The sequence below is a fragment of the Corapipo altera genome, unplaced genomic scaffold (assembly GCF_003945725.1).
Source record: "Corapipo altera isolate COAL_440 unplaced genomic scaffold, ASM394572v1 55, whole genome shotgun sequence".
Classification (NCBI taxonomy): domain Eukaryota; kingdom Metazoa; phylum Chordata; class Aves; order Passeriformes; family Pipridae; genus Corapipo; species Corapipo altera.
The window spans coordinates 7337337-7363324 of record NW_020884882.1 but is presented as its reverse complement, the minus strand read 5'-3'; the positions used below and the strand labels follow the sequence as shown (position 1 = coordinate 7363324).

General features: G+C 45.8%; 1 protein-coding gene across 4 annotated transcripts; it reads left to right on the top strand.

Annotated features, from left to right (window-relative positions):
- Window positions 1-25988, top strand: SLC41A3 (solute carrier family 41 member 3). 4 transcript variants are annotated; one of them, XM_027640174.1, is made up of 11 exons: window positions 1-134; window positions 1934-2250; window positions 12074-12181; window positions 13018-13089; window positions 13884-14028; window positions 16121-16267; window positions 18864-19008; window positions 19705-19784; window positions 21606-21740; window positions 22534-22682; window positions 25072-25988. In XM_027640174.1, the coding sequence occupies exons 2-11, from the start codon at window positions 1960-1962 to the stop codon at window positions 25255-25257; spliced, it is 1458 nt and encodes a 485-aa protein (XP_027495975.1). In that variant the 5' UTR covers window positions 1-134; window positions 1934-1959; the 3' UTR covers window positions 25258-25988. The 4 variants fall into 4 exon arrangements, with proteins under 4 accessions (XP_027495975.1, XP_027495976.1, XP_027495977.1 ...); XM_027640175.1 differs by lacking the exon at window positions 1-134 and adding an exon at window positions 842-919; XM_027640177.1 differs by lacking the exons at window positions 1-134; window positions 1934-2250 and adding exons at window positions 6434-6546; window positions 10791-10965.

Genomic DNA, 25988 nt, shown 5'->3' with positions numbered 1-25988 from the left:
ACTTACAAAAACCTTCAACCCCTTTTGGTGTGCCCTGCTTTGAGCCACAGGCACAGTTTTATCTGTAAGAGCCCTTTAACGTAGCATGACATCTGAGAGACTCCAGCAGGATATAAGTTTGCTCTGGTGCTGAGGTATGATTTAATATCCTCAATTGTTTTGGAAATTAGAGCTGCATGATTCAGGAGACTTGCATGAGTATGGTTACTTCAGTGCTTAATGAGATTTATGTGCTTAAATGTGACAGATGCTGCAATTACATTTCTAACACGCTGGTTCAAAATGGAAGGGAGAGAAAAACTAAACCAAATCAACAGGAGTTTTAGTGGAGGCAGGCTTTTGCACAGGAAGCTTGCAACACGAGCTCTTGCAAATGCCAAAACAAGGAGGGGAAAAAAAAAAAAAGAAAGAAAACCCAAACCCAACCCAAACAGAGGAAACGTCTTTCCGCAGCTCGTAATTGCAGCCTCCTGTTTGCGCTGCCCACGCTGACAGCTGTCACCCTTTCCCTACCATCCGCCACGGGCTCTGGGGGCGGCAGGAGGCCCGGAGGGGTGGGGAGCGGGGGGTGCTCGGGACATCCCGAGCGCTGCCTTCCAGGGGGCTGTTTCCCCGAGCGGGACCCGTCCCAGCTGGGAGTCCTCCATCCCCGCCTCGGGCTGTCCGCCCTGGTACGGACAGGGGGATGAGCGCGTCGCGGGGCTTGCGGCAGCCGCGGTGCGGGAACGGCGCCGGGGCAGGACCGGCGGCTGCCACTCACGGCACCGCGCCGCCTCCGCGGGCGGGGGCCGGGCTCGAACCCGCGTCCGCCGCGCCCAGATGTGGCGGGCGCCTCCCGCGCTCGCATCGTCCCGGCTGCGCCCGCGGGCCTGCGGGCACAGCCCCGCCGCGGGCAGGGCACGGGCAGGGCACCGAGCCGGTAAGCGCCGCGGGGGAGCGGGGGCCGCGTTTCTCCTCCCGCCAAGGAGGACTTTTGTCGTGTCCATCCCTCCGCCCTCCCCCTCCCCAGCCGTGGTTGGGGCCTCCTAGCAGTTTCCTCTGCTCGCCAGATGTTGGGCAAGAAGAGGATTGATCCCTACCTGGGGTAGCGCAGGGGCTCAGAGCGCTGGGGGCCCATCCTGGCAATGAGAGCATCAGGGAACATCTGGCAGCAGGTGATGGGGAAAGATTCAGGGCACTGCCTGGGCCAGCAGTGGGACAGGCAGTATGAATGACAATTTTATCAAGAAATGTGATGGCAGGAATAGGGCTAATGGCAACAATTTTTCATGTTTATTTTTTTCTTATAAGATGGTGTGGGGTCACTGCAGCTTCTCTATAGACAGATGAGTCATGTGGTGTAAGCATGTCAACTAAGGCACAAAAGGAAGGAGAAGTATCCAGATTAGAGAGAAGATCAAAGAATTGCCTTGTTACTGAGGAGTGGTGGACATCTAGATGTACTATGCTAGGTACTATGCGTAGTACATACCTGGATGCCAGTCCTTTGTGTGACTGTAGGATGCTACAATATAAGGATGTCAACTGCTCCCATTTCATGGCTAGGGGTCAGACCCTGAAAAGGATTGAATTCTTCTGAGTTCGTAAGTTCTTGTGACTCCCAATGATTCAGGAACTCCCAAGGGTTCAGGCCATGTGCAGCGCCTTCTGAATTCTTCTGCTTGTTCTCAGGGTAAGAGCCATGATGCACAGCAAGCACTCCAGGGTGAACACAGGCCTGGGATGAGATGCTGTTACAGAAAGGGAGATTGGTTGGATGCTATACAAAGTTGAAAGTACTAGTAATTGGGCCAGCAGAGTGTTTGGGGTTTGGGGAGTAGGTGGTTATTTGCATTCAGGTTAGTGGAGTACACAACATACCAAAGGATTTCCTGTCTCTCACTTGCCGGATACTTCTTTTTGTTATCTCATTGTTTCTCACTTTGTTTTTCAGAAAAACTGTGATTCAAGGAAGCCACCATGAAAGGTGAGGAAGTTCGGCAGAGGAGGAAAGAGGGCAGGACTAAGAATGGAGAGCGATCCAGGCACAAAGGAAGGAGCAAGGGTAAACACAGAGAGAGCCGACTTGGCAACCAGGAGGCAGAGGATGTCTCTCTGCATGCACAGCAGAAGCTGTTGGCTGAGGAGAAAGTGGCCATGGCAAAGTCACAGGAAGAGTCAGCCATCTCAATTTGCCTGCAAGTGCTCCTGCCATACCTCCTAGCTGGGCTTGGCATGGTCTTGGCAGGCATGGTTTTGGATTATGTTCAGGTAAGGGAAAGAAACTCATCTGACACACCTGATACGGGATAGGTGGGGGACTTTTCTTTATAGGCAGAGGATTTACTCTGTGAACGGCACAGTAAGGGAGAATTTGCAGCAGTTTCACATGCCACCATGTCCTTCAGTCAGCTACTAAGTAGTTCTGTGTGGCTCTGAAGAGACAGTATGTAGGGCTTTTTTGGCCCCTTTTCTCCCCTGGAGAAAAAAGACAATATGATGCTAAAGTGTACACAAGGAACATGAGGTATCTATGTAGAAATGTGCAGCCCTGTGCAAAGATCTCACCTTGGTCCTTGAAAGAGGGTGGGTGGCCTGCAGCCCCAAGGGCTGTGGTGACACACTGCTTTCCTGCAGTAGATAGAGCAGTATCACTCACGGATGTGACTCTGGATATTCCTGCATCTGCTGCTTCATTGTGCAAGGCATCAGCCAGCCCAACACTGTTAACACTTCATACAGCCAGCCCAGCCCAGCCTGTGCACCACATCCTTGACTAAGGCCTCATACAGATGACTTCAGTTCTTCCAGTTCAGGTTCTGATTCTAAGATGGTCAGGATGAGACCTCCCCTCCTGTGGTGCAGCAGTACAGAGCTTTAAGATAGTGGTGAGCACCTGATTTTAGACAGTTTAAAGATGCAGTTAATTTCCAGATTATAAATTGCTGTGCCTTTGCACTCTGAGTGACTCTAACTACTGTATACCTTTTTATTAACCCTTATTATTTGACTAACTAGCTGTGAGGTCAGACTATTCTGACCTATCTGATACAGTGACACTGAAACTACTGCGCTTGCATTGACAACTTTCACAAATCTGGAGCTGTGTTACTTTGTTATTAACCCAGGGTTGATCTCCCTAAGCTAGAAGAGCTGTAAAGGCTTAAGAGCAACACAGTATCCTTAACTGACCTTAGCATGTACTCAATACCCAGCAGAATGTCTCATCAGATCACAAAATGCCAAGGCAAAGCCAGAACCCAGTGACAAACTACTTTGTGTCTCCTTTGACATTATTCTGAGACTCTTGAGTGCTGAGCAGCCACTTCTGATTTTATTTTTTAGACTGTTTAGACCTGCCCAGCCCTATGGATCTCTGACATTAAATGTATGTTGCTTCCTGTTGTGAGTTATTAAAGTGTGAAATAAGTTGCAGATGGGTTTATGACGTTGAAGGAGTGCTTTTCTTTCAATGTTTCTTTCTGGGAGTTGTTTTTTGGGTTTTTTTGTTTGTTTGGTTGGGTTTATTTGTTTGGTTTGGTTTGCTTTGGTTTGGTTTTTTTTGTTTGTTTGTTTGGTTTGGTTTTGGTTTGGTTGTTGGTTTTTTTTTTCTAGGAAGAACTGGGCCACTAATATGAACAGAATGTGAGGCAAACCTCACTCTCCTCTGAAACTGCAAAAGTCTACTTTCTGTTTTTGAAATGAAGAGCTCACAAAGAGCTGTCATGTTAGTGCTTAGAGTCTGGGAAATCAACCCATGCCACATCTCATAGAAAGTACAGGCCTTTGGCAACTAGCACAGAGGTTGTTTGTGCATGATCGTGGGCTACTTGAGTGTGTCTCATCATGGACTCGCTGCTGCTGGACACTGCCCTTCCTTCCTGAGCCAGTCCTGGCCTTTGCCTGGCTGCTACTGCTGTTTCTGTGGAACAACAGTGGATGCTGTGGGGCTCTGCATTTGCCTGCTCTCAGTCTCCCCACTTAACTTCTCTTCTCTGCCCTTTCCCAAAGTGGGAAGAGAAGAGTCAAGACTGATAGTACTCGAACAAATGGGATGTGCAGTCCCTGCAAAACGTTGTCATCCCATGAGTCCAAGGTGTTGGAATAGTGCTGCCTGTTGCTAACAGGAATGTTGTAAAAGCATTCACTTGTCTTCCTGTCTCTTCTTTGCAGGGATGATAAGGTACATATGAAACTGTGTTCTTTGGCACTTGTCATCTTTCTGTTCCGTGTTTTGTACCGTGGCAGTGGATGGAGGCCCTAAGTCAGGGTCAGGACTCACCCAAGTCTGCTTCTGCTTTGACTCCTCCAAGGCAATGCTACTTGTTGGCTAGTTTGCAAGCGTGGGGATACAGTGTATCTGTGTGCAGAGAAGGGCAGCAGCGTACCCCCCCAGGCTTTGCCTTGAAGAGTGGTATGAAAATAAGGTGGTTGGTTTGGAGTTTTTTTCTCCAGCTAGTTATAATCTTTTTCCCACTGTTGAGCAACTCTCTCTTTCTTCCCAAACCTGATGCATCTCTTTGTGGACAAATATGGTATATCTCTTTGCCAGGAAAATATGAGGCATCTCTCTGCTGACAAATATGGTGCGGATCTTTATCAGAGGCTCCTTAAATGCATAATAAAATGACCCAGTGTACACACGCGGGTCACCTGCACCAATTACCTTCTCTGTATACTGATTCATCAGCTGAGAGCTTTTTATGGTGCTTGCTTAGAAACAGGGAGAGCCAAAGCGTGATAAACTTATAAACCCTGCCAGGCTGGTGCTTCGGTACAGGCTGTGTTGCTGCTCTGTTTTTTAATGGCATTTGAGTCATTCAGACTCATTAATATTTTCTTTACGTTAATGTTTCTGCCTGACATCGATCCAGTTGACTGATACATCGGCGTGTGGGACTAGGTGTGCATGTTATTAGACCTTGAAAAACCTATGGTAGTTTTCCAGAAATTGTCTTTTGTTTCCTTGAAGGAAGGTCCACAAGTCATTAATCTTTATGTCTCTCTGCAGAGAGTGTTTGGGAAGGGGTTGATCCATCCTAAATTGTGTTTTTAAAACTTTTTGACCCTCTAATTGAATTAGTCTACCCAAATTAATTATTAGAAAGGATCCCCAACATAATATCCTGACTCCTTTCCCTACGTGTGTGACTTAGAGCTGAAGCCTTTACTGAACAGGATAAAACTTTTTGGCCGTATGTGGCCATGGTGCAGCTCTGATTTTTGACCCCGTGTCAGATGCTTTATTATGGAGTCTCTGGGATGAGATCCCCTCTCTCAGACATCAGCTTCCCAGGAGCATGCAGAAGCAGTGTGTTTCACTTTAGGACAGGCAGGGACACCAGCTCAGAGAGTGTCCTTTCTCTCCCTCGCCTGCGGTGTAGTGAGATTATGGAGCTACCTTAAATAAGCTCTGGCTATGACTCTTATCTTGGCCTTTGCAAACTAGCAGAAAGTTGAAGTGATGACAGCAGATAAGGGTGTTCACTTTTGAAGCTTATTGGCTGGTTCTCTGAACTTTTTTTTCCCCGAGAGCCAGTCATTCAGAGGTACAGCTGGCACAGACCGATTGTTATATCCTGCGGAGACCACGGAGGGGACACGAGGGGCCGGGGTCCAGAAGTGCAGATCTTCTCTCACCAGCTGGCTCAGCCGTGTCACTTGCCTGGGGATGAGACCTGTGTAATATCGTCGGCTGTGAGAAACGTGGCCCCGTGTTTTCCTTGACCTTTCTTCACCTTGAAGAAGCGTAAAATGGATCAGGGTTTTTAACTCCCCACCTCCTCAGCCTTGGGACAGTGAGAAAAGTTCAGTGGTGCTTACGGTGGGAGTGAAGGGACTGGGGCCGGTTCAAGCAGGCTTACATATTAAACCGTCGTATCAAACGCAAGCCACGGTCTGACAAGAAATGTAACCCGAGGAGAAAGGACACCAGTGCGTTTGAGCAGGCTGAGGGATTCTTGCATGACCTGTCACTCTTTCAGTGCCGTAGCCTGAGCAGGTCTTACTGGTTTTTGCCGAAGTGGTGGGAGCTGAATGGGGTGTGGGTTCATTTCTATTCATCCTCAGACGTCTCTGCAATCTTCTCTTCTCTTTTTTAATTTCCCCCTGGATATAAATCAGAGAAATTGTGTCCATCAAGTTTGCTGCCACCTGAGCTCAACCCAGCTGAATCAATTTTGGAGGATACCCTTGCTGCAATCCTCTGGATGTGCTCCTAGGAGAAGAAGAAGCTAAACCAATTTGGCATTGTTACTGTAGTTTGAGGAAAAACATTTCTTCTGACTTTGGAGAGAGCTACAAGAAGGATCTATATGATGTCCTGATCTCCCTCCATTTTCCCTGCTGAGCATGGGGTAACAGTGTGTGACCATGGTGGTCACTCAGTTACAATTGGAACTGTGCTTCCACGGCAAGAAACTGAGAGGTTTCACCTGCAAGTTGACCAGATCAGCCAGTGGATTTCTCCCAGAGACTTCATTCTCCATTGCCTCCCAGATTTTCGTGCCATTCCTTCTGGCTGGCTTGGGAATGGTAGCTGCTGGCCTCTTGATGGATGTTGTTCAAGTAGGTGCATGTGGTTAGGAAACCTGTAGTGGGGGGGTGGGGGGCTAAGACACTGACCTTGAGTATTTGTGCTTTTTTGTTTTTAATTTGTGTGGTCCTAGCAGCCAATCAGCAGGATGGCTGTAGGCTTTTTTCCTGAGCTAGAGAGACAGTATCCATATTCTTTAGATCAGTAGGTGGGCTCCTTGTAAAGTGGGATAGCAGCTTTCAGACAGGCTGTGTAACACTGCACTTGGTGCATTAGGCTGAGTGCTCCCTTTTCTGTATTGAGCTAAAACACTTCGGGGGTGACTGCTATGAAGCAACTGGATCAGAGTACAGCACATTCCCCTGTTGCATGATATTATTTTTTTCCTTCAAAAATTGCTGATAAGGAAATCTAGGTCAGGGTTGTTATTAGCTACCTGTCTTACTTAGAAGAAAGTTCACGCTTTCAGTTCTTTGCAAACAACCTAGTGTAATATTTGGTCTAGAAGGCATTTAGATACTGTTATGAGAGGCTTGTCAGCATAAAACAATTAGCATTGCGTACAAACAGTGCTTCTCAGGCAGCTTCTGAAGTGGGTATAAATTTGGAATAACTTCCATTGACTTCCAGGGAGTGTTGCTGCATTTACACCATTGTGCCCACTGCCAGAATCTATCCCATCTGTCTTTCCTTTGTACCAGTGGCACAAATAGAAATGTAAAATTTGATCTAGTTTGGGTGTCTCATGCCAGTGGATTTACAAATCAAAAGTCTGGCAGAGTTTCCCAAGGATATATCCTGCAGTCTGAGCTCACTGGAGTATATTGGATTCTCTGGCATTAATACCACAAGAGGAGCTAAATATGGATACTTGAATGTTTGGAAAGACAATACCTTGCTGTTTTTTTCTTACATTAGAAGAAACAAAGAGGACAGAGAAGTTGAATTAAAGGGAGTATGAGGAATATCAAAGAAGGGTTAACTGAAGTGGCTCACACTGTTGCTGTGCTGTTTGTCATCTCCACCTTGTGCCGTGCTGAGGCACAGACCTGTCTTGCAGCATTACAGAAGTTCTCAAAGTACCCAAGATGTTAGCAGTTATCTCAGAGAAGGATAGAGACACAGTACATACCTTGGAGTGAAGAAATCAAATACACTTGCTAAGAACCGGTCCCTGTTCAAAAATGTAACTGTATCCAAGCTGATGGAAAACACATGTATACCATGTTGCATGTGTCCTTTAAATACCAGCGTGCAGCCCAGTTTGTGTATTTGTTCATTAGACTCTTTGAAATGGAGTCACACATAAAGCGCAACCATAGGAACTGTATTTGTTGGTGAAGGCTTTTCCAACTATATTGAAAAAGAAGCCATCAGTCCATGGGTTCAATTTCCAGAGGAGGCAGCCCAGTGCATTGAGAGTCACGGTTGGCACAGGAGAGATGTTAGTGAGGTGAACTGTCACAGTGTCAACAACCGTGTATCAACAACATCTAAAAACAAAACCAGTAGCTGGGAAAATCCAGAGATCTTAGCCTTTAAAGGTTTGCAGAACTCTTCTGTGCTTCTTTGTCTCTGTCTTCAGCTTTTCTTGCTGCAAGTGTGAGAGCTAGAAACTCACTGTCCTGTCCAACTAAAACTTGAGTCTAAGTTTGTTTGCTTGAGGTACTGTAAGACTTATATTGCCTATCATGAGGGCTCACACGACTAAAACTACAGGTTTTTCTGGTCCCGGAGTCTGTGATTTGCCCATTTTTTCAGTGGTTGGTCTGGCTGAGGAATGCTTTATCCTATTTGCATTCACTGCAAAATGTTCTTAGGAAACTCTGTTTGCCTTTGACAGGGAGAAATATGAGCAAGCTCAAGGATTGTATCAAGAGCATATGTGTGAGTTTAATGCAGCTGCCCTTGTTTTATTACATACAAAATATCTTGAAATAATTTGGTTCTGTGCTGGGAGTTGAGCTGACACTCTCTTTTTCAGGACTGATGTTGCTGTAAAGAGGACAACAAAGTGGAAATTGCTAGTCTGTGTCCTATCAAACTTGCCAGGATTTTAGCAGTTTCTGATCCATCCTGGGATGAAACCAAGAAATGTTCATGTTACTGTTTACAAGAAAAACCAGCAAGAGAGATTTGTCGAACCTAATTGACTCTAAGGCTCAAACCTGAGTCTCTCATACTGTAATAAAAAGATACCCAAAGAAGTAGCTGTTTGCCATTTTCTCTTCCTGGGTGTGCAGATGATGCAGTCTCTCTGCAGGGCTGATAGCATGGCACTGGTCTTTTCTTGTTGGATGTTTCTGCATCTGCTCCAGTGATCCTTGGCCAGCTGGTTGATCCAGATTCTAGGCTGGTTGGCATTGCTGGAGACCTTGCAGGGCCCTGCCAGTGCTTGACCCACTCTTTTACAGTAAGGTGAAGAATCATATTGAAGCTGCATGATCAGATTTCAAACCAGAGAATTCAGGAGGAAAGCTTCCCTTTCTTTCTCCCCTTCCATGCCACCGCAATGGGACACAGTCCACGTGAAAGTCACAGACATAAGATATCCTTGTCCTTTGTTGATAAAAGCCCATGAGATGATGGGCATTGCAAAGGATTTTGTAATAGCTTCCTTTTTTACTCCAGGATATTTTGATATTTCTGTTGAGTTGTTCAGAGCAATGAAAAACCTCTGAGGCTTCTGAGCTGCTGCCATGGGAGATGGATGTCCTGGAGAGGTAACAGGACATGTTTGGGACAGTGAGGACAATGTGAGGCTCTACAGCAAGGCTGGACTGCAGCTGGGGAGGCTGGCTCAGCACATCACAGCCTCTCTTCCTCTGAGGGACCCCCTGGTCAGATCCAGCTGCTGTGGGGACCAGCTGCAGTGGAACACAAGGTTAACCAAGTTTCTTCAGAGCTCAGTTTTAGGGCTGAAGCTCTGTTATGGAGATGTGAAGTTGGAAAGAGTCTCTTTCTGGCTCTGTGTCCCTGTGTGGGTTTGCAATACTGCATGGAATGTTTCTGTTCCTTCTAGGCCAGTTTTCATCTCCAAGGACAGAGACAACTCCTAGACTTAGTTCAGCTGTCTTTATTCAAGTAGTTCCTTGCCTGCATAGCTCTAACCTGCCCTGCTCACCCACTCCTCCAGCTGACAGTCCTGACAGTCCTGCAAGTCAATGGCACAGGCATCATCTGTTTGTTCTGTATTTCTGCAGTTGCTAACATGATGGAGTCCTGGATACTGTGGTAGAAATCATTATGAATCTGTCCTTAGGCTGTTGGTGAGTCACTAATGAGACTCAAATAGAGGCAATTAAGTCAGCTTTTTTTGTCAGTACGGTTGTGTGATTATTAATTGTTCAGAGAAGTTTAATGGTATATAAAGCAGAGTCTCAAAAAGTCATACCTCATATGCTGAAACTTCTGTTATGATGGTTTGAGACCTGCAAAATTTATCATGAACAAAAGTATTGGAGCTTACCTAGATATACTGAAATCATATTTTCCAAAGGTAACATGCACAGGAAATAAAAAGGGTCGAGGGGTTTTGTTATTTCTTATTTATACATCTTTTTATATGCAACATATGCAAGGTCTTAAGTATAAATGTTTTCACATCTCTATATTTTAAATGGGTGGGGGTTTTAACATTGTGACTACGAAGTCTGTTTTTCCTCCTCTTTCTTTTGAAGGATTCAAAGATTGTTTGGATCTTTATTCTTAATCAAAAAGAAGAGAGACAGGGATATTAATCTTTAAAAGAGATGTCCACCCCTAGCTTTCCTCAGGTATTTAGGTTCCATGTTAAGAAATTTATACAAAATTATAGTGTGTCAAGGTGATTATTTTTGTGTTGTTGATTATTTACTCAACAGTAACTAACTTACCTTTAACATTTTGAAACATGCCTGTTTCCAGGCCACTACTGCCAGGAAATATGCCTTTTTTACATTGATAATAATGTTTTGCCTCTTATCTGCACGTCTGAGGGGTGTCTTGCACCACGTGCTCAGGACTGGCTCAGCCCCACTTTCATGCCAGCTTCCTGAGAAGGAAGCTGTGAGGTCTTCCCCTCAGACAGCCACACCACTGGCTTCCCACAGCTTCCCATGGCACAGCCAAAGCAAAACACCAAGCTGTTACACCCTGCACATATTTCCTAACAGGCAGACAGCTGAATGTGTCAACATTTATTCAGTCTGTCCAACCTCCTAGACTTTCAGGTTTATAGAATCACAATGGATGTGAAACAGGTGGGCAGGGATCTCTTGTTTGTTTTATTCCCTAGTGCCAGATTTCGGGACCATCATGGGATACTAGAGAGTGACAAGATGAAATTAATGAACACATTGATCCTTCACATGACACGTAGCTGAACTATGGAAATTGTTGCCACGGGATGGCACATGGGTAGGAGGGGGGAGATTGGATGAGCACCTGAAAGAACAATCCTTTTATCAGTGATAAGTATGCAGAAAAGCCCCACCAGCTCTGTACCCTGTGATGGACAGTCATAGGCTGGAAAATACACAGGAGAATTATCCCATTTACTTGTCATATTTTAGATATGTTTTATATACACCTGAATTTGACTACTGGTAGAGCTAATCATGGGTTAGATGAACCTGTGACCTGACTCACAGCAATCAGTCTTTTTTTCTTGTGTTCTGCTCTTAGGTGGTTGTTGGTTTTACTTCACACTGAGCTACCCCATTCTGTGATTTCATCCTGATGTAAACCTCTCTGGCTACAGTGGGACTTTGAATGCACAGAGGGGGGAATGCACATCCTTGAATGCACAGAGGGGGGAATGAATTATGTTCCAAGGCACTGTATGGGCCATAAATTAGAGAAGACATGTCAGTCAACAAAGTTTCTTAAGGTTTCAGATCATCTCTAGTGTTGCAGCTGATCCAACAGCTTTGTATAGTTCAGCTTCAGAGAAGCAACAACAGTCAAGATACTGGCTCAGCTGTTTGGCTTATGAGATATCTTAATTCAAAATCCTTTTTCCAGCTGTGCTAGGAACATACTTGGTAACAGGAAGATTTAGGAACTGCCTGTGGAGAAGAGATGCACAAATCTCCTTCCCTTCCACCACCAGTCTTAGATGCTTAGTTTGAAGTTTGGTGAGAGAAGACAGACACAACTTTTTGTTGTTAGATCATTTTCAGATCTTTGTGTTTATTTTTATGAGTCTATTTAGCAATAGATGTTCATGTATCCAGTGTCAGTGCAAAGGATGAAGAACATGCTGTATTTCATTTGGCTTGTGAACCCTAACTATTTTTCATGTTATTCTTGGCTAATGCAAAAGACACATTTTAATTTGTGGCTTTCCAAAATCTTCTGTTACCCTCAGGAAGAAAGACCCTTCCCTGTTAGGATAGTGCTTTATTGTGCATGAGATGAGAAAGAACACTGCAAGCTGAAAATTCCTTCCTTCACTCCAAAATGCAACAACAAAGTGCAACAGGGCAGCATCTGCCCCCATGTACAGATACCTGTGGAGCAACAGCATTGGACTGGTCAGCACCATAAACTGAAGTTGTTGCCTTTGTTTTTTTCCAGCACTGGGATGTGTTTCGGACAATTACTGAAGTGTTTATCCTGGTTCCTGCCTTGGTTGGCCTGAAGGGCAATCTGGAGATGACACTGGCATCCAGGCTCTCTACTGCTGTGAGTGTTAACAAGGTGGTGGCTGTGTGTGTGTGGGGAGGGGGGTGATTAGCAGGAGACATCAGGAGATTCTTCATTTTTATAATCACAATATGTATGAGATATGCCCTTTTCTGCTAAGTGGAAACTAGTGATGTGTGAGTGTTTAAATAATGTGTTTGCCCTCATTTTGTAACTGGAACAAAGAATTTCCATCTGTGCTTTGAAGGTGAATTAATCCCTGGGTGGCCAGTTGCTGATATTTGGGGCCCTGTGACACATGAAGGAGACAAAGACAGGACTCCACAGCTGTCAGCTTCAGTATTGGATTGCTTTTCTGTGGGTATTGATTCTTGAGAGGCCAGGGCTTCCCAGCTCTCCTAACTCGGGGGGAGCAGACTGAGGCTTCTTGGAACATGCAGCAGCTTTTGCTACTCTATTTGATCTCTTGTATCTCCCTAAGCTGTTTTGTTTACTTCGGGCTGTTTATGTTACGTCTCAGGAGAATTTGGAGCTTAACAGAGCAATTTAGGAGGAACAAAGAAGGAAAATTGTTTTAGTTTGTTTAGCTTTTTCTCTGTGTGGGATGTGATGGATATGCCCACTCCACCTTTAGCTGGGTGCCCTGTAGTGCCTCTGTACCTCCAATGTGAACCTCTGATGCCCCTGGGACACTGGGCTAGAGCATGATGGAGAAGTGTCAAGAAGCAAGTGCAGGGAAGGCTGGGGGATGATGACCTGCAGTTGCCTCTCTCTGACTTTAACAGCCTCTTTTCTACAGGGACCAGGTGAAACTGCCTTCAGCAGCCACCTGTGCCACAGAAACAGGCTTTCAGGGTATCTCTCTTGACTCCTAGGCTAACACTGGACAGATGGATGATGCCCAGAAGCAATGGAAAATGGCCACCTGCAATTTAGCCCTTATCCAGGTGAGTCACTTCAGCTGGGAGATGAAAAAGTCCCTTTTCTCTTGCTATGCTGCAGACCAACAGCATCTCTTCCCAGCAGTGCTGAACCCAGAGCAGGTGATTTGGGGTGGGTATTTTCAACAGAGCCAAGCAGAGCCAGGGCTTTACTTCCAATAAAGCTCTGTGTGACCCAGAGCTTGTAGTTTAGCTGCAAAATATATCTAGACATTCGTTGTCTTTGTAGGCAAACTGAAATAATAAAAAAACTCCTTTTGCAGGGGGAGCTACAATCCCTGTTTCACAACAGCCCCAAATAAAGCCTGTCATTTACTGACAGTGTTTGGGAATCAGCCTTGAGCAGGAGGGGAGAGGTGGGAGAAATGTGCCTCTTGTAGCTCTTTCTGCTTGTTAAAATCCAGCAACTAGCCTAGAGTTTTCACATGGCAAGACCACAAGGCTTGCAACGTGTGTCTGTGTGCTTTCCCTTATCTCCTTCCTCAGCTTTCAGGAGTGCTACCTTGATGGGGAGCCCATTTTTGTGTTGACCAGGGTTACTCCTTTGCTGATGGACTCAGTGTCCTTTGCTGAAATATTATCTGGCCTTTGCAGACCTTCAGAGTTTTTCTCCAAACTTTGTCAGGATTTCTTTTGAATCTAGTGGAGCCTCACAGGGATGCTGCTTAAATACATAAGCAATCAGCATCTGTGCCAGGCTGTGCCCTCTGAGCTATGTGACAGCACTGCAGTCGTGTGGAGCCAGGGCTGCCTGGAAACAGAAGTGGATGATTGCTCACCAGCTGTCTTTTGATCCCCAGGTCCAGGCCACTGTGGTGGGACTACTGGCTGCTGTTGCTGCTGTGATCCTGGGGGCCATCTCTAAGGGCTCTGTGGAGCTGAGCCAGGCTGCTGTGCTGTGTGCCAGCAGCGTGACCACGGCCTTCATAGCTGCACTGTCACTTGGTGAGTCTTTTTGGTTCCTCAGATCAAACATGCAGCAGTCAGGTGTGGAATAAACTGCCTCTTCTGCTGGGGAGACCCAGCTGACATCCCTCTGGTCTGGCAGAGGGAGGAGGGATGCAGGGAGCATTAGTCCTATGTGTGCTGCTTTCATCCCCTCTGCATCCTGCCTATGCTTCTCTTCTCCCGTGATCTGTTGTTCGCTGGGCTCTTGACATCCACAGCAGCAATCAGAATGTCCTTCACCTGACACACCAAAAATGCCCCATGCTGTGCATGGAAGTACATAAACATACACATACTTATTTCATGTCTCTTGGGTGACACATGAGCCATCTACACTGGCCCTTTCTCTAGGGGAAGCTGAACTAATATCATGCACAAAGCATGAAATGGAGAGTCTGTTAGCAGACAACTCCAGACCATGCTCAAGATGGACTTGGGTCACCCAATACCCTGGGCAGGGTTGTGGCCAGCCCTGTGGCTTACCTGCTATGAGCTCACAGCTGGGCACTCCTCTCCCCTGGCTCTTCCCCTTCAAGGGAAGTGTGGTGGGCTGGATGGTAGGATCTGTTCTGAGCGGCCTGAAGATCATCAGTTTGTAGGTCTGCCATACGAGGGCAGCATGATACACCGAATAGAGTCAGCTGGCAGAGTCAAATAAAGCAAGTTTTCTAAATGAAAGGAACAAGTTAGAACAAGTGCATATCCTGAAGCTGGAGTCAAAGGGTGATTGTAGATGCCTTTCATGAAAAGCATGGCATGAGGCAGTTGTTAAAAACAGCTTTCATTACTCTTCCCTACAATCTCCCTGCTTGGTGTGATACAGATAGGCTTTGTTGCTGTACTGTCACAGGCTTGCTGCTGGCATTAGTTTCTTCCCTGGACATGGTCACAGGCAGCCTGTGTGTGGGTGTGCACAACGGGAAGCTGCTATTTTTATGGCCAGGGAGGGAAACAGCATGAACTGTGCTGTGGCGAGGGGAGTGTGGGTGTCTAGGATGACTCTTGTGGAAATGCCATGTTGTGTGAGGATGTGTTTCTATATAGGGGATTTTGTATCAAGGAAGGTGCACATGTGGCATTTCTTATGGGAGAGCTGATCATCCTCTGTATGGTCAGCTCTGGTGGGGCTGTATAGACAAGCACAGAGGAGTTGTGAGCTGGAGGGAACCACCATCTCTTGAGCTTTCTTTGCTGTGTACTGTCAACCATGGAAGGCCTTTGAAAACATGTCATTTGTCTTGTCTCAAGGCTACCCTTGCTAGTCACACAGCAGTGGAGGCTGGCCAGGCAGGGTTTATTCCAGTTAGCTTATCTGCAGGCCTGTGGGAGATCTGATGTCTGAGAGATTCCCACATGTTCCTCAGGGTTTGGTGTTTGTATTCCTTAACTCACCTGGGCAAGCAAAACTTCCCTCCTCTCCAAGAGTGCCAAAAAGCAGCTGAATTTTCCAGATGCAGCTCAAAGGACAAGGGAAGAGAGGTGATGTGGGCCATCTCCATAATGCTCAGAGCATCAACATCCACACAGTGCAAATTAAAGCAGCCCCAAAGGCTCTGGGGCATGAAGGGTCAGTTTGATGGATGGACTGAAATGCTAATGCAGGCTACTGTAAAGAAGCTTGTTTCTCCTTGGTGATTCAAACTTTGAGAAATTTTGGTCTAATATGGAAAATATCTTTGTGCTGTGGAATCCAGAGCAGGGGATGGCACTAGGGCTGCATGCCTGCTGTGTGCTTATCTCTGAGTGTGCTTCGTGCTTGGTCCTCCTTCAAGGCAGCCAAGATTAGGCTGCTCAGGAGGGAAGCTTCTACATTTGGGCTGCCTGCTGGTATCTCCTTTGATCCCTGGAATTTGCTTGTGTGCCTGTGGGCCTTTGGAACAGTTCATAAGGGCAGTCATGCCCTTCAGGTTGGTGAAAGCAAGAGAGCGAATTCCTGAGGATGTCCAATCTCCAGCTGCGTGGTGCTGGTATGGGTAATCTGCTTCTCACTTTTCTTAGATCCCCATGTCCCTCTGGGAGCCAGAACAGCAGCTCTGGGGTGAAACACAGCAGGATACATTCTCTGATGCTTGCTCTGTGTCTTCTCTAGGTCTGGTGATGATTGGTGTGATCATCGGAGCAAGGAAAGTTGGGATCAATCCAGACAATGTTGCCACACCCATAGCAGCAAGCCTTGGAGACTTGATAACCCTTTCCCTGCTGGCGGGAATCAGCAGTACACTCTTCAAATACATAGGTACAGTGTTTAGCAGGGAATTGCAGCTCAGCAAGGAAGGGACGAATCCTTGTGAAATTACTGCAGGGTGCTTCCCTGTTTCTGGCATGGTTCAGAATGGAGGCTGTTGTGCCACTGGGGTAGAAAGGTGACTGAAGAGGCTTTTTCCAGAGTTTCTATTAGTAACAAACTGGAAGGCAGAGCTCTAAGAAACACAACTGGGATCTGTCAAAGAAATGACCAACAGATACTGTGCAGCTTTGGAACAGAAGGTTGGCATATGTGACTCTGACTCTGTTCCTGGATCTGTCACTAGCCAAGCATAACTATTTTCTGTGGGTGGGTAATAGCAGGTCCTTTCTCGCAAAGCAATTTCAGGGGTTTAGCATTTGTAAAATATTCTTGTACCTTCTTGCATGGGGAGTCATGGATGAACAAGACATCAAATTGGAAGAAGGCAGACTGCAGTGTTTCATGTTTGCAGGACTCTAGGACTTATGGCTATGGTGTTAAGCTGTGCTGCTGATTGGCAAAGGCTTGGGCATCTGTTGATTCTGAAAAGCCCAAAACATCTTGCTACTTGGTGATATATGCCTGACTGTTGCTTTTAAAGTGTTAGGCTATTTACCATGAGCCTAACCTAGAACAGAAATGGGAAAATAAAAAGATCAGCAAACTCAAAACCATTTGACACTCAAACTGTTGCTTCAGACTGAGCAGAAGCAGCGAGGCAGCTGTTCTCAGTTTGCATAACTGGTTCCATATGTAAGCGCAAGTGAGGGAGTGAAGGAGCACACACTGAAGGGAGAGGCCTATGAATTGCTTCTGTCCAATCCTCCTTGAGCTTCAGAGTGCATTTTTTTTAACAGGCTTTTTCCATGATGCCATCTCACCTTCCTCTGTAAAGCTAGGTTGTCTTTCAGTCAATACACCTCAGATAATATCTCCTAGGGAGCACAGGGCAGAAGAACATAATAACCTTCATGGCTGTGAGCAAAGGGAATTTGTGGAGTTTTCAGAGTAGTTTAAATACCCTCCTGAGATTGAAAATACTCATCATACGAACACCAAGTCATTGAGAGCATGAAGTGAAGCAGGTAGGAGGAAGGCATTGCTGATGGTGACTGAATAAATTAATTTCCCTCCCCACTGTGTAGGAAGGTATGGTCATGCTGTGAAAACTTCTGGGTCCTACCAAAATGTATCCTTCAAAAATACTGATGAGACTGTAAGTTCGGAGTACTATGTGCCACCTGATGCAGCACTGTTCCCTTTTGCAAAATACCCTTTTGCCAGTGAAGATTTTAATTTTTTTTTTTAAATTGACTCTGATCCTTCTCAGTCCTGCGTAATGGAGGTACAAACTGTGCCAGAGGGTTTCAGCTTGTTTATGGGCTGTATGTGAGGGAATGTGGCAGAACTGGAATGTGGAGACTGAAGGCCATTCATCCCACCAGGAGTCTCTCTGTGGGCTTTGATAAGGTTTGATAGACTCCAGTGCTCTGTGTCTGCATTATTTAAGAAGGAATTAATTGCTCAAAACATCAAGGGATGTGGGTAGGAGACCCAGAATAGCAGCTAAGTTTGTCATGCAGCCCATCTGCCCTGAATGACTCCAGGGGGTTCAGTGCACTGACACAACAGTTTTTACAGCTGTTTACACCCCAGAAGTGGTTGCATTTCAGCGCCAGCTAAAGCCACTCATAAAGAGTGCACCTCCTTGTGTAAGAGCCCTTGATTCATGGAAGATGTCATCACATCAGTGCTATCTCATCCAGGTAGCCCAAGGTCCTGGCAAAGACATTTTAAAAAATGCACACTTTGAGTTTGCTTTATCTCCCAGATTACCTGCAAAGTCGGCATTACATCTCACTGCCTTTGGCCCCAACACAGAGACCAGATGGAAAGCTCTGTTGATGGAGCAGTTTTGTATCGAAAGGCTTGGCATCAGCCCCATTGCTTGAAGGTGTTTCTCGTGCTTCTAAGTAATATTTATTTTCTTTTTGTGCTGCATATTTGCTTATTTTTTGATTCCTTTGCTTCTAAAAATCACTTCAATTTTATGCCTCTGCCTAATGGAAACACATGTAAGCTAGCACAAAAGAAACCCCAGATCTTAACTGGCTTGTACGTGAAAGAGAACATTTGTTCCTATAGAGCAGACCAGCTGTTCAGCAATTCTGCTGGCTTGCCACCTAAAGTACCTCTTACGTCTTGTTTTAGGTGAAGGTGTGAGGTGCCTGCCCTAAGTGTGATACAGGAGTTTCCCCCTTGCCCTGCTGTTTGATCTGTACCCTGGAGCCAGAAATTTTGTAACTTTTTATCTTTCTTAGTTGGAGATGGAATTGGAGACTTGTTCGTCTTCAAATTTAACTTGCTTTGAATCCTGCTGATTTTCAAACAGCATCCTCCAGCAGTGAATTTCAGGGATTTAGTATGGATTTCTGTAGTGGAATGAGGTGGTTTTGTGGGGAACATCATGGTTCATGTGATTTTTCTGATAACGTAACTCGGTTGGACAAGAGTCCCGCTGCCTTTTTTCCCATCTTTGTGCAATTTGATTTTGGCAACCTGTGAAGCTATGGGCGTTTAATTCAAGATTTCTTTTCCTTGCCAGATGTGAAATACCTTTCTCCTCTGATCTGTGCTGTCTTCATTGTCATGATCCCTCTCTGGGTTGCTATTGCCAAGCAAAACCCTTCTCTTGCTGAAGTCCTGAAATCTGGATGGCAGCCGGTTATTGTTGCAATGAGCATCAGCAGGTAAACCAAGGAGCAGCTCCCAAGCCCACACGTGTATTCACACTGCAGAGAGACCCTGTGCTCACTTAGAAGGCCATCAAAAGTGAAACTGGAAGAGAGAGCAGAAGGGTATTTGTCCAGAGCTTCTGAGCCACTGGTGGCCCTCCCACAGACTGTGAGATAGCAGATAAGGAGCCTCCAAATCACTGGAAAAAGCAAATCATTTTAAGTCTCACGCATCCAGGCATCACGTGGGTGCAAGCTAGGAAACAGAAAACAGAGGTGATGACCATCACAAATTGTCAGGCTTCAACTTCATTTTTATCCAGCTGTAAAAAGAAAAGACTGGTTAATGCAGAGTCAGATAGTTCATTCCTCCTGTGCTGCATGTTTCAGATCCAACTGAGATCCGGGAGAGAATTTTTAAAAATTTCTGAAGCTGGTAGAGAAGTGTGAAAAAGCTTTGGGGGAGGGTGATAAAGCTTCCCTAACTACTACCAGTTTTGCCTGCGGGTGGGCCAGGAAGTCTCTGTGAACTCATTATGACATTAACAAAAACTGTAAGGTTATCTGTTGGTGGAGACTGAGCTGTAACAGGGGTACCTGGGCAAATCAGTCCAACCCTGGCAATGGGGAAGATGCAGTAACCCATCTCAGTGTGCTACTTTCACAGCATAGGAATTGATCCACACTCATTGCCTGTCCTTTTTTTAACAGCATTGGTGGGCTCATCCTGGACAAAACTGTAACTGACCCAAACTTTGAAGGCATGGCAGTTTTCACACCTGTGATTAATGGTAGGCTGGGCATGGGGGATTCTCTGCTTTTATTTATACCTCCTCCTCCTCCCCAAGGGTTGTGGTATCCACTGTTGCCCCTACACAGAGGTCAGGGTTCAAAGTCCCTCCTCCCATCATGAGTGGAAGCAAAGCTACTGGTCCCCGTTACATCCTTGCTTACTCATGTCTTGAAGCAACTCTGGAGAAAAACAGCAGGCAGGGCTGGAAAATACTGGCAGAGCTGTGGGAAAGGTTAACAGCATCTGATAGCTGCCTCTGAGAGCTACATTGACACTGTTCATAACATCAAACCTATTAGGATGTCAAAATAAATCCATTTTCCTTTGTCAGTCTCCCTCCACTTGGTAATTTGAGCTGTGAAATCATCCCCTATACAGATTGTTGAAAAAGAACAAGATCAATATGTTAAGATTAGATATGTGTATATGTATAAAAGATTATATATATGGATTGCATATAGAGGGATTTTTATATATTTATCTCTCAAGACCTTTTGTGTGTATATTTATATTTATTGGAATCCTCACGGTACTTTTATACACACACATATCATTACAAACTGCTGGGGATCCTGGTATCATTGAGGATCCACTGGTCTATTTTTCTGCTGTTGTAATGTTCCTATAGGACAGGCCCATTCAAAGGGAAACCCATGTTCCTAGGGTAGGCTTGGCCTCATGCCACTCTCAAAGCATGGTGTCCTCTTGCAGTGTCAGAGGGTGTCACCCAGCTGTCACCTTACTGGATCTGCGTAAAGACAGCCACCTCACTGACAAACCCTTTCCAGCTAGGTTACCCAAAGAATCTGATTGGGAGAGTATGTCAGCAGCAGTTTAGTTGAACAATGTTTGACCCAGACGTCGCCCTGTGGGGGCAGGTGATCTGTTTGGCAGAGCCGGTGGCAGAGTTGCTCAGTGCTCTCTGTCTTTGCACAAGAAGCTCTTCACCTGTGCAGGGGAGTCCTGCAAAGCGTGGCAGTGCAGGGTTCAGAAAGTTTCCATCTCCAGCTACGGTGACATAGCCTTAGTGTTTGCCTTTGATTCCCATCTGGAAAAACTCATATTTAATGATGGAGAACTTTCTTCTTCAAGGAAGGGAAAACATGAGAAGCCTGCAGCACCTGGCTCCCTTTTATCTTTTCTGTGGCATTTCTACCCTGAAGATACTCAGGGTGGTGGAGGTTTACTCTGTAGATCATTATTCCTCTATTTTCTACTGGAAAATGTATCTACTTTTTCATGTTTTCTAGAATTAATCAGTCTGTAAGGAATTAATTTCCTTTTAATTAGCTAGCATATTTGGGTTCTAATTCATTCTCGTGATTTCTTCTCATTTGACAAAGTCAGATGCCTTAATACAGACATATAATTACTCTCTGTGATGTTTGTTGTCTTTTAAACAATAATGGTTCTCTGGATGACTAAATCCAAGAAGTGGCCATGAGCAGCATCTGCCACTGCCTGCATTGCTTTCCCCAGGTGTTTTTAACAGGCTGTGTCAAACCAGGTGCAATTACATTATCTCCAGAGGCTGTGTGGCATTTACACCCAGTGCTGGGGAGCAAGGAAAAAGGTTTTCAATACAGCAGTCAGAAGGAGACGATCACTGGAACGTTCTTGATTTTTAGGAGCTGTTCCTGCAAAGTGAATAGTGCAGCATCACCTTGACGTGTGGGATCAGCTTTCCTCTTTTTCTCACTGCTGCTCTCTGTGAGCTTGTAAGTGAGTGCAGATCGACTCATCTTGGGCTAGGTTTTAGACTGATGTTTCCTGCTGTGCTGAACGTGTTTTACATGTTTTCTGTGTTTTGCCCTCATAGGTGTTGGAGGGAATCTGGTCGCCATCCAGGCCAGCCGAATTTCTACATTCCTGCACTTCTGGAGCATGCCTGGAGTTTTGCCATACAAGATGAGGCAGAATTGGCCCAACCCATGCACCACATTCTTCTCATCAGGTAGACCCTGAACCCTAGGTCTCCATGTCTCAAGGCCTGTCACCACAGATAGCTCCTTTACCAAGCCTGGTTGGAAAAGGTCTAGGTGGGTTTCAAAGGCAGAACTTCCCCCTCACAGGGAAAATACTCAGATCAGAGAAGAAGCATCTTTGCAATGGGCAGTGTGAAAAAAAGGCTTGTTCACTGCTCACTGGTATGGAAAGAAAGTAGCCTTCAGGGAGCACTAAAGAAAGTAATTGAAAAAGAATCTTAGATTCGATCTAATAGAAAGTCATTTTAACCATGGCCAGCCTAGAGCCATAACCTGTGGATAGAGGGGTGAATAGACCATAATCTTGCTGAAAATCAGCAATTTCTCCATCTTCAGCATTGGATATACTTAAGCGTCAGCAAAATTTGATTTGGGTCTGTTGTCTTTATAGATTGCAGATTCCTCTTGATTTTCCCTGCTGGCTTAGGAATCAGTGCTAGATCAAACTATAATCTGGGAAAATGTGTTGCAGTAAGACAGAGCAGAAGTTGTGGGAGGCAGAGAGCAGCTGAGAGGAGTGTCTGCGAGAATCAGAGTGGATCAGCATGGAGCTCACAGTCCCTGACACATAGTTTCAGTGCTAGACAAAGCTGCTGGGCTGATTCTGTAGATGCTCTTGACTGCTGTGTGATCTAGAAAAGGCATTAGCAATGTTGCTGGTGGGAGGGGACAGCCTCAAGTCTATGCAATAAATATGGGTCCTGTCCTCCCCCTACCCTCTGCAGCTGCTGTTACCCCTCTTTCTGTCTCTGTCTTCTGCAGAGGTGAATTCCAAGTCAGCCCGGGTCCTGTTCCTCCTGGTTATCCCAGGTCACCTCGTGTTCCTCTACACCATCCATCTGCTGCAAGGAGGCCACACATCTCTGTCCTTCACCTTTGTGATGTTCTATCTGACTGCTGCTTTGCTGCAGGTAACCCCCAAACTCTCAACAAAAAGGAACCTCTCAGATAGCAAGAAAAAAAGCCTTCTCCAGGCTAAACAGGAGTCATGGTAAAACATCCAACAGCAGCCACCCTTTTCTGTCATTTCAGGTGTGCTTCTACCAAGCATCATGTACCTTCTGTGGGTCCGGTAATACTTCACCCAGGTTGTGAGGGTCTAGTTTCCCATATGAGCATGACTGCAGTTTAGGGTGAGTGAGGGATCAGATGTGAGATGAGGAACAAGTTCTCGTCCTCCACTGAGCTGCAGTAAGTGTGCATAGACACATTTAACAAGGAAGTACCTTGTTTTAAAATGTTCACTCCTTGAGTCCCTAAGCTCCAAGTATTTCTAGGCTGCCACTTGTCATTCCAGAAAGGGGCAAGTGAGAAGCAGTGAACTCCAGCCAGCAGGTTTCCTCGTTCATTTTGGAAACCAGTGTCACATATTATGGGAATCCATTGGGGCAGGGCCATGTAGGTCAAAAGTGAAGGGAAAACCCAGGCCTGAGCAGTTCGTCTTTGAAAATAAAAGTTCTGGATAGGCAATGGGCAGTTCATTCAATTTGTTGTACCTGTTCTCTTTTGCTGTTTTTCCTACCCTGTAAGCTTTGTCATCTCACCCAGAAATGCATGTGGCTGTTGCCTGAACCCACAGAGGCTCTAACTTCATTTGCCCTTTTAAATCAGTGATTCATTAATTTGCAGGGTGAGGTGGCTGACTCTCACTTTGCCTTACAAGCAGCGACGTGTCTTCGGGTGAATTCCTTCTGTGTGCAAACAATCAGTTTCTCTCGACCTTTGCACAACCCTAAGCCCAGCAGCACAGCCACAGTTGTAAAGGAAAATATTTATTCTTCTCTTTATGCATCGAGGTAACTCCTCAACTAAAGCCAAGCATGAAAATACACAGAATAAATGACAGCGTAAAGAGCAGCATCCCAGCAACACCACTGACCCTGAAAGATTCCCATGGAGGCCAGTGGAGGAGAATGCATTCAGCCTGTTTCTTTTTCCCCCTCCGTTATACTTTATAAAGAAAGACAGAAAGAAAGATGAGGGGGGAAGTTTAGGTCAGCTGGAGGAAGCCCAAAGAGAAAGATCAGAAGCCTAAAAAACATGACCTCAGAGGAATAATTGAATGGACAGGGGTTAGCTAGTCCAAAGAAGAGAGGCTTGAGAAAAATATGGTTAATATCCTTTAAACTACCAAATTTCTGGAGGGAGGGACTGAATAACATTTACTATGTGGTCACTAGAGAAGAAACACGAAATCATGGATTTCAAATGGAAAAAGCAGATTTATGTTAGACCTTAGGAAAAACAGAAATAGAAAAAAAAAAGCTGTGGGACTGATTGCTTAAAGCGTGGCATCTCCAGCTCTGAGGGTTGTTTAGCACAGGTTAAGCAAATTTTCCATCAGACGCATTTGATCCTGAATTGAGGCAAAGGAATGATCTGTGTAAAACTCTTGAGTTTCCAGCCAGCTTTAGTTTCTCTGATTCTGTTATTTAATTTGCTTCCCCCACCTCTCCTCCTCCCTTTCCCTCAACCAATTTTCACCTTTAGAAATGCCACCTCCAGCTTTGGTTCCTGATGTGCTGTGGTCTCCCATGGAGGGACCACAGATGTGGAGAGCAAACTCCTTCTCTCCCTTCTTAATTCAATTAACAAAACAGTCTTTAATCTTTAACCGAAGCATTTTTCTTCCATCTGTTTATCAGAACTGGGAATGAAACAGGTATTAAAAGAAATCACAACAAAGATTTTTAAACTGTTGAGGTGAAAAAAAAAAGAGAAATTATTTTATTCTTTTAACATGTCAGTGCTGCTCGGGATAACTTTGATGTAAAAACTGCCTCAAACTCCAGTTGTCCACTGAGACTTTTAGGAAAAACAAAGTACATGTGATCTGAATTTCTAATGGAAAAAAGAAGTTATCCTTTGGGGTTGCCTGCATATTCAAAGCAGCCCTGTATCTGGTGGAATGAATGGCAGCAGTCCAATTCAAGGCATGAGAAGTAGGAACTGTACCTTTGGGAGAAGCTTTTGGTGTGGTCAGACTCGTATTTTGAGCAGGAGATGCTGGTGAGCAGTTCAAGTGGGGTTCTTCACACTTGTGGCTGGCAGCACAGGGCAGTGGCATCAAGGGTGATGCCAGGCAGTGCAATGCCAAAGGGTAGGAACCAGATACATTCATCCCAGTGCAGCTCCATCCTGCAGGGAAACAGTGTTTCTCTGGGGATGGTGAGAGCTCTCAGTGATCCCTTTTAGCTCTGGTACCTCGGCCATGACCATGTCACTCTGGCTGTGAGCTGAAGGAGATTGGATGTTGCCTTCTTGCTGCCTCACAGCAGGGCCTTTCTTGCCTCTACCCAGGTGGGAATCCTGCTCTACGTGGCTGACCTAATTGTGCGTCTGATGTGGAGGAAGGCTCTGGATCCGGATAATTTCTCCATCCCCTACCTCACTGCCCTGGGGGATCTCCTGGGCACTGGATTCCTGGCCATCTGTTTCCGCCTGGTTTGGCTCATCCATGGTGCAGACATGAACCCGGGGAACTGAGAGACCACGCGCAGATCCACATCCCTCATGCGATACGGTGCTTTCCTCTGGGACAACGGGGTACTTGGCGATGACTGCTGGGTCACCCAGCTGGATTGGGCCTCCCCTGACACCTCCCCTCCCCATTGTGCCTTACAGCTGGGCTTGCCCGCCCTGAGGAATCAGCACCCACAGACTTGTACCCTGGCAAGTGAGCGAGCCGGTTTTAAGAAGTGCCCGCTGCTCACACCTGCACCCAGCAAACAAGGGGCTAAGGAGCATTTGGGCCATTGGTAATGAATGAGCATTTTGGTCGGTGGTTTCAGTCCACCTACACAGCCCTGAGGCTGCTCCAAAGCCTGCCGAGGTCACTGCACCTGATCCTCCAGGTGGATGTTGCAGCCCCTCCGTGTGTAACTCTGACTTTCTCTCAAGGGAAATTCTTTATTCACCCCCCTTTCCTTCTGCTGAATCCCTGGAGGAGGAGAGCAACTAGGTCTTTAAACTTGTCTCCTCTCCATGGCTCATCAGACGCTCAGGATCTGAGGCAGTGAGCTGCTGGCTCACGCCCAGCAGGAGGTTATGTAGGGATACCACCTACCTGCCCTGGCAGCATCACTGGTGTCTGACCGACAAGCTGGTTTGATTGCATTTTGGGGGTAGGAAGGTTTGTTTTTACGGTTTATGAAATACCCAGTAGTTAAAATGTTTATAGAAACACACATATAAATAAAGTGGGTAAAAAAAAAAAA

Bases quoted from the DNA above. Each gene is read 5' to 3' on its own strand.
- SLC41A3 (XM_027640174.1), top strand. From the start codon at position 1,960: ATGAAAGGTGAGGAAGTTCGGCAGAGGAGGAAAGAGGGCAGGACTAAG. The intron at 12,182-13,017 runs GTGAGTGTTAAC...CTTGACTCCTAG, and splicing joins CATCCAGGCTCTCTACTGCT to GCTAACACTGGACAGATGGA. The intron at 16,268-18,863 runs GTACAGTGTTTA...TTTCCTTGCCAG, and splicing joins TACACTCTTCAAATACATAG to ATGTGAAATACCTTTCTCCT.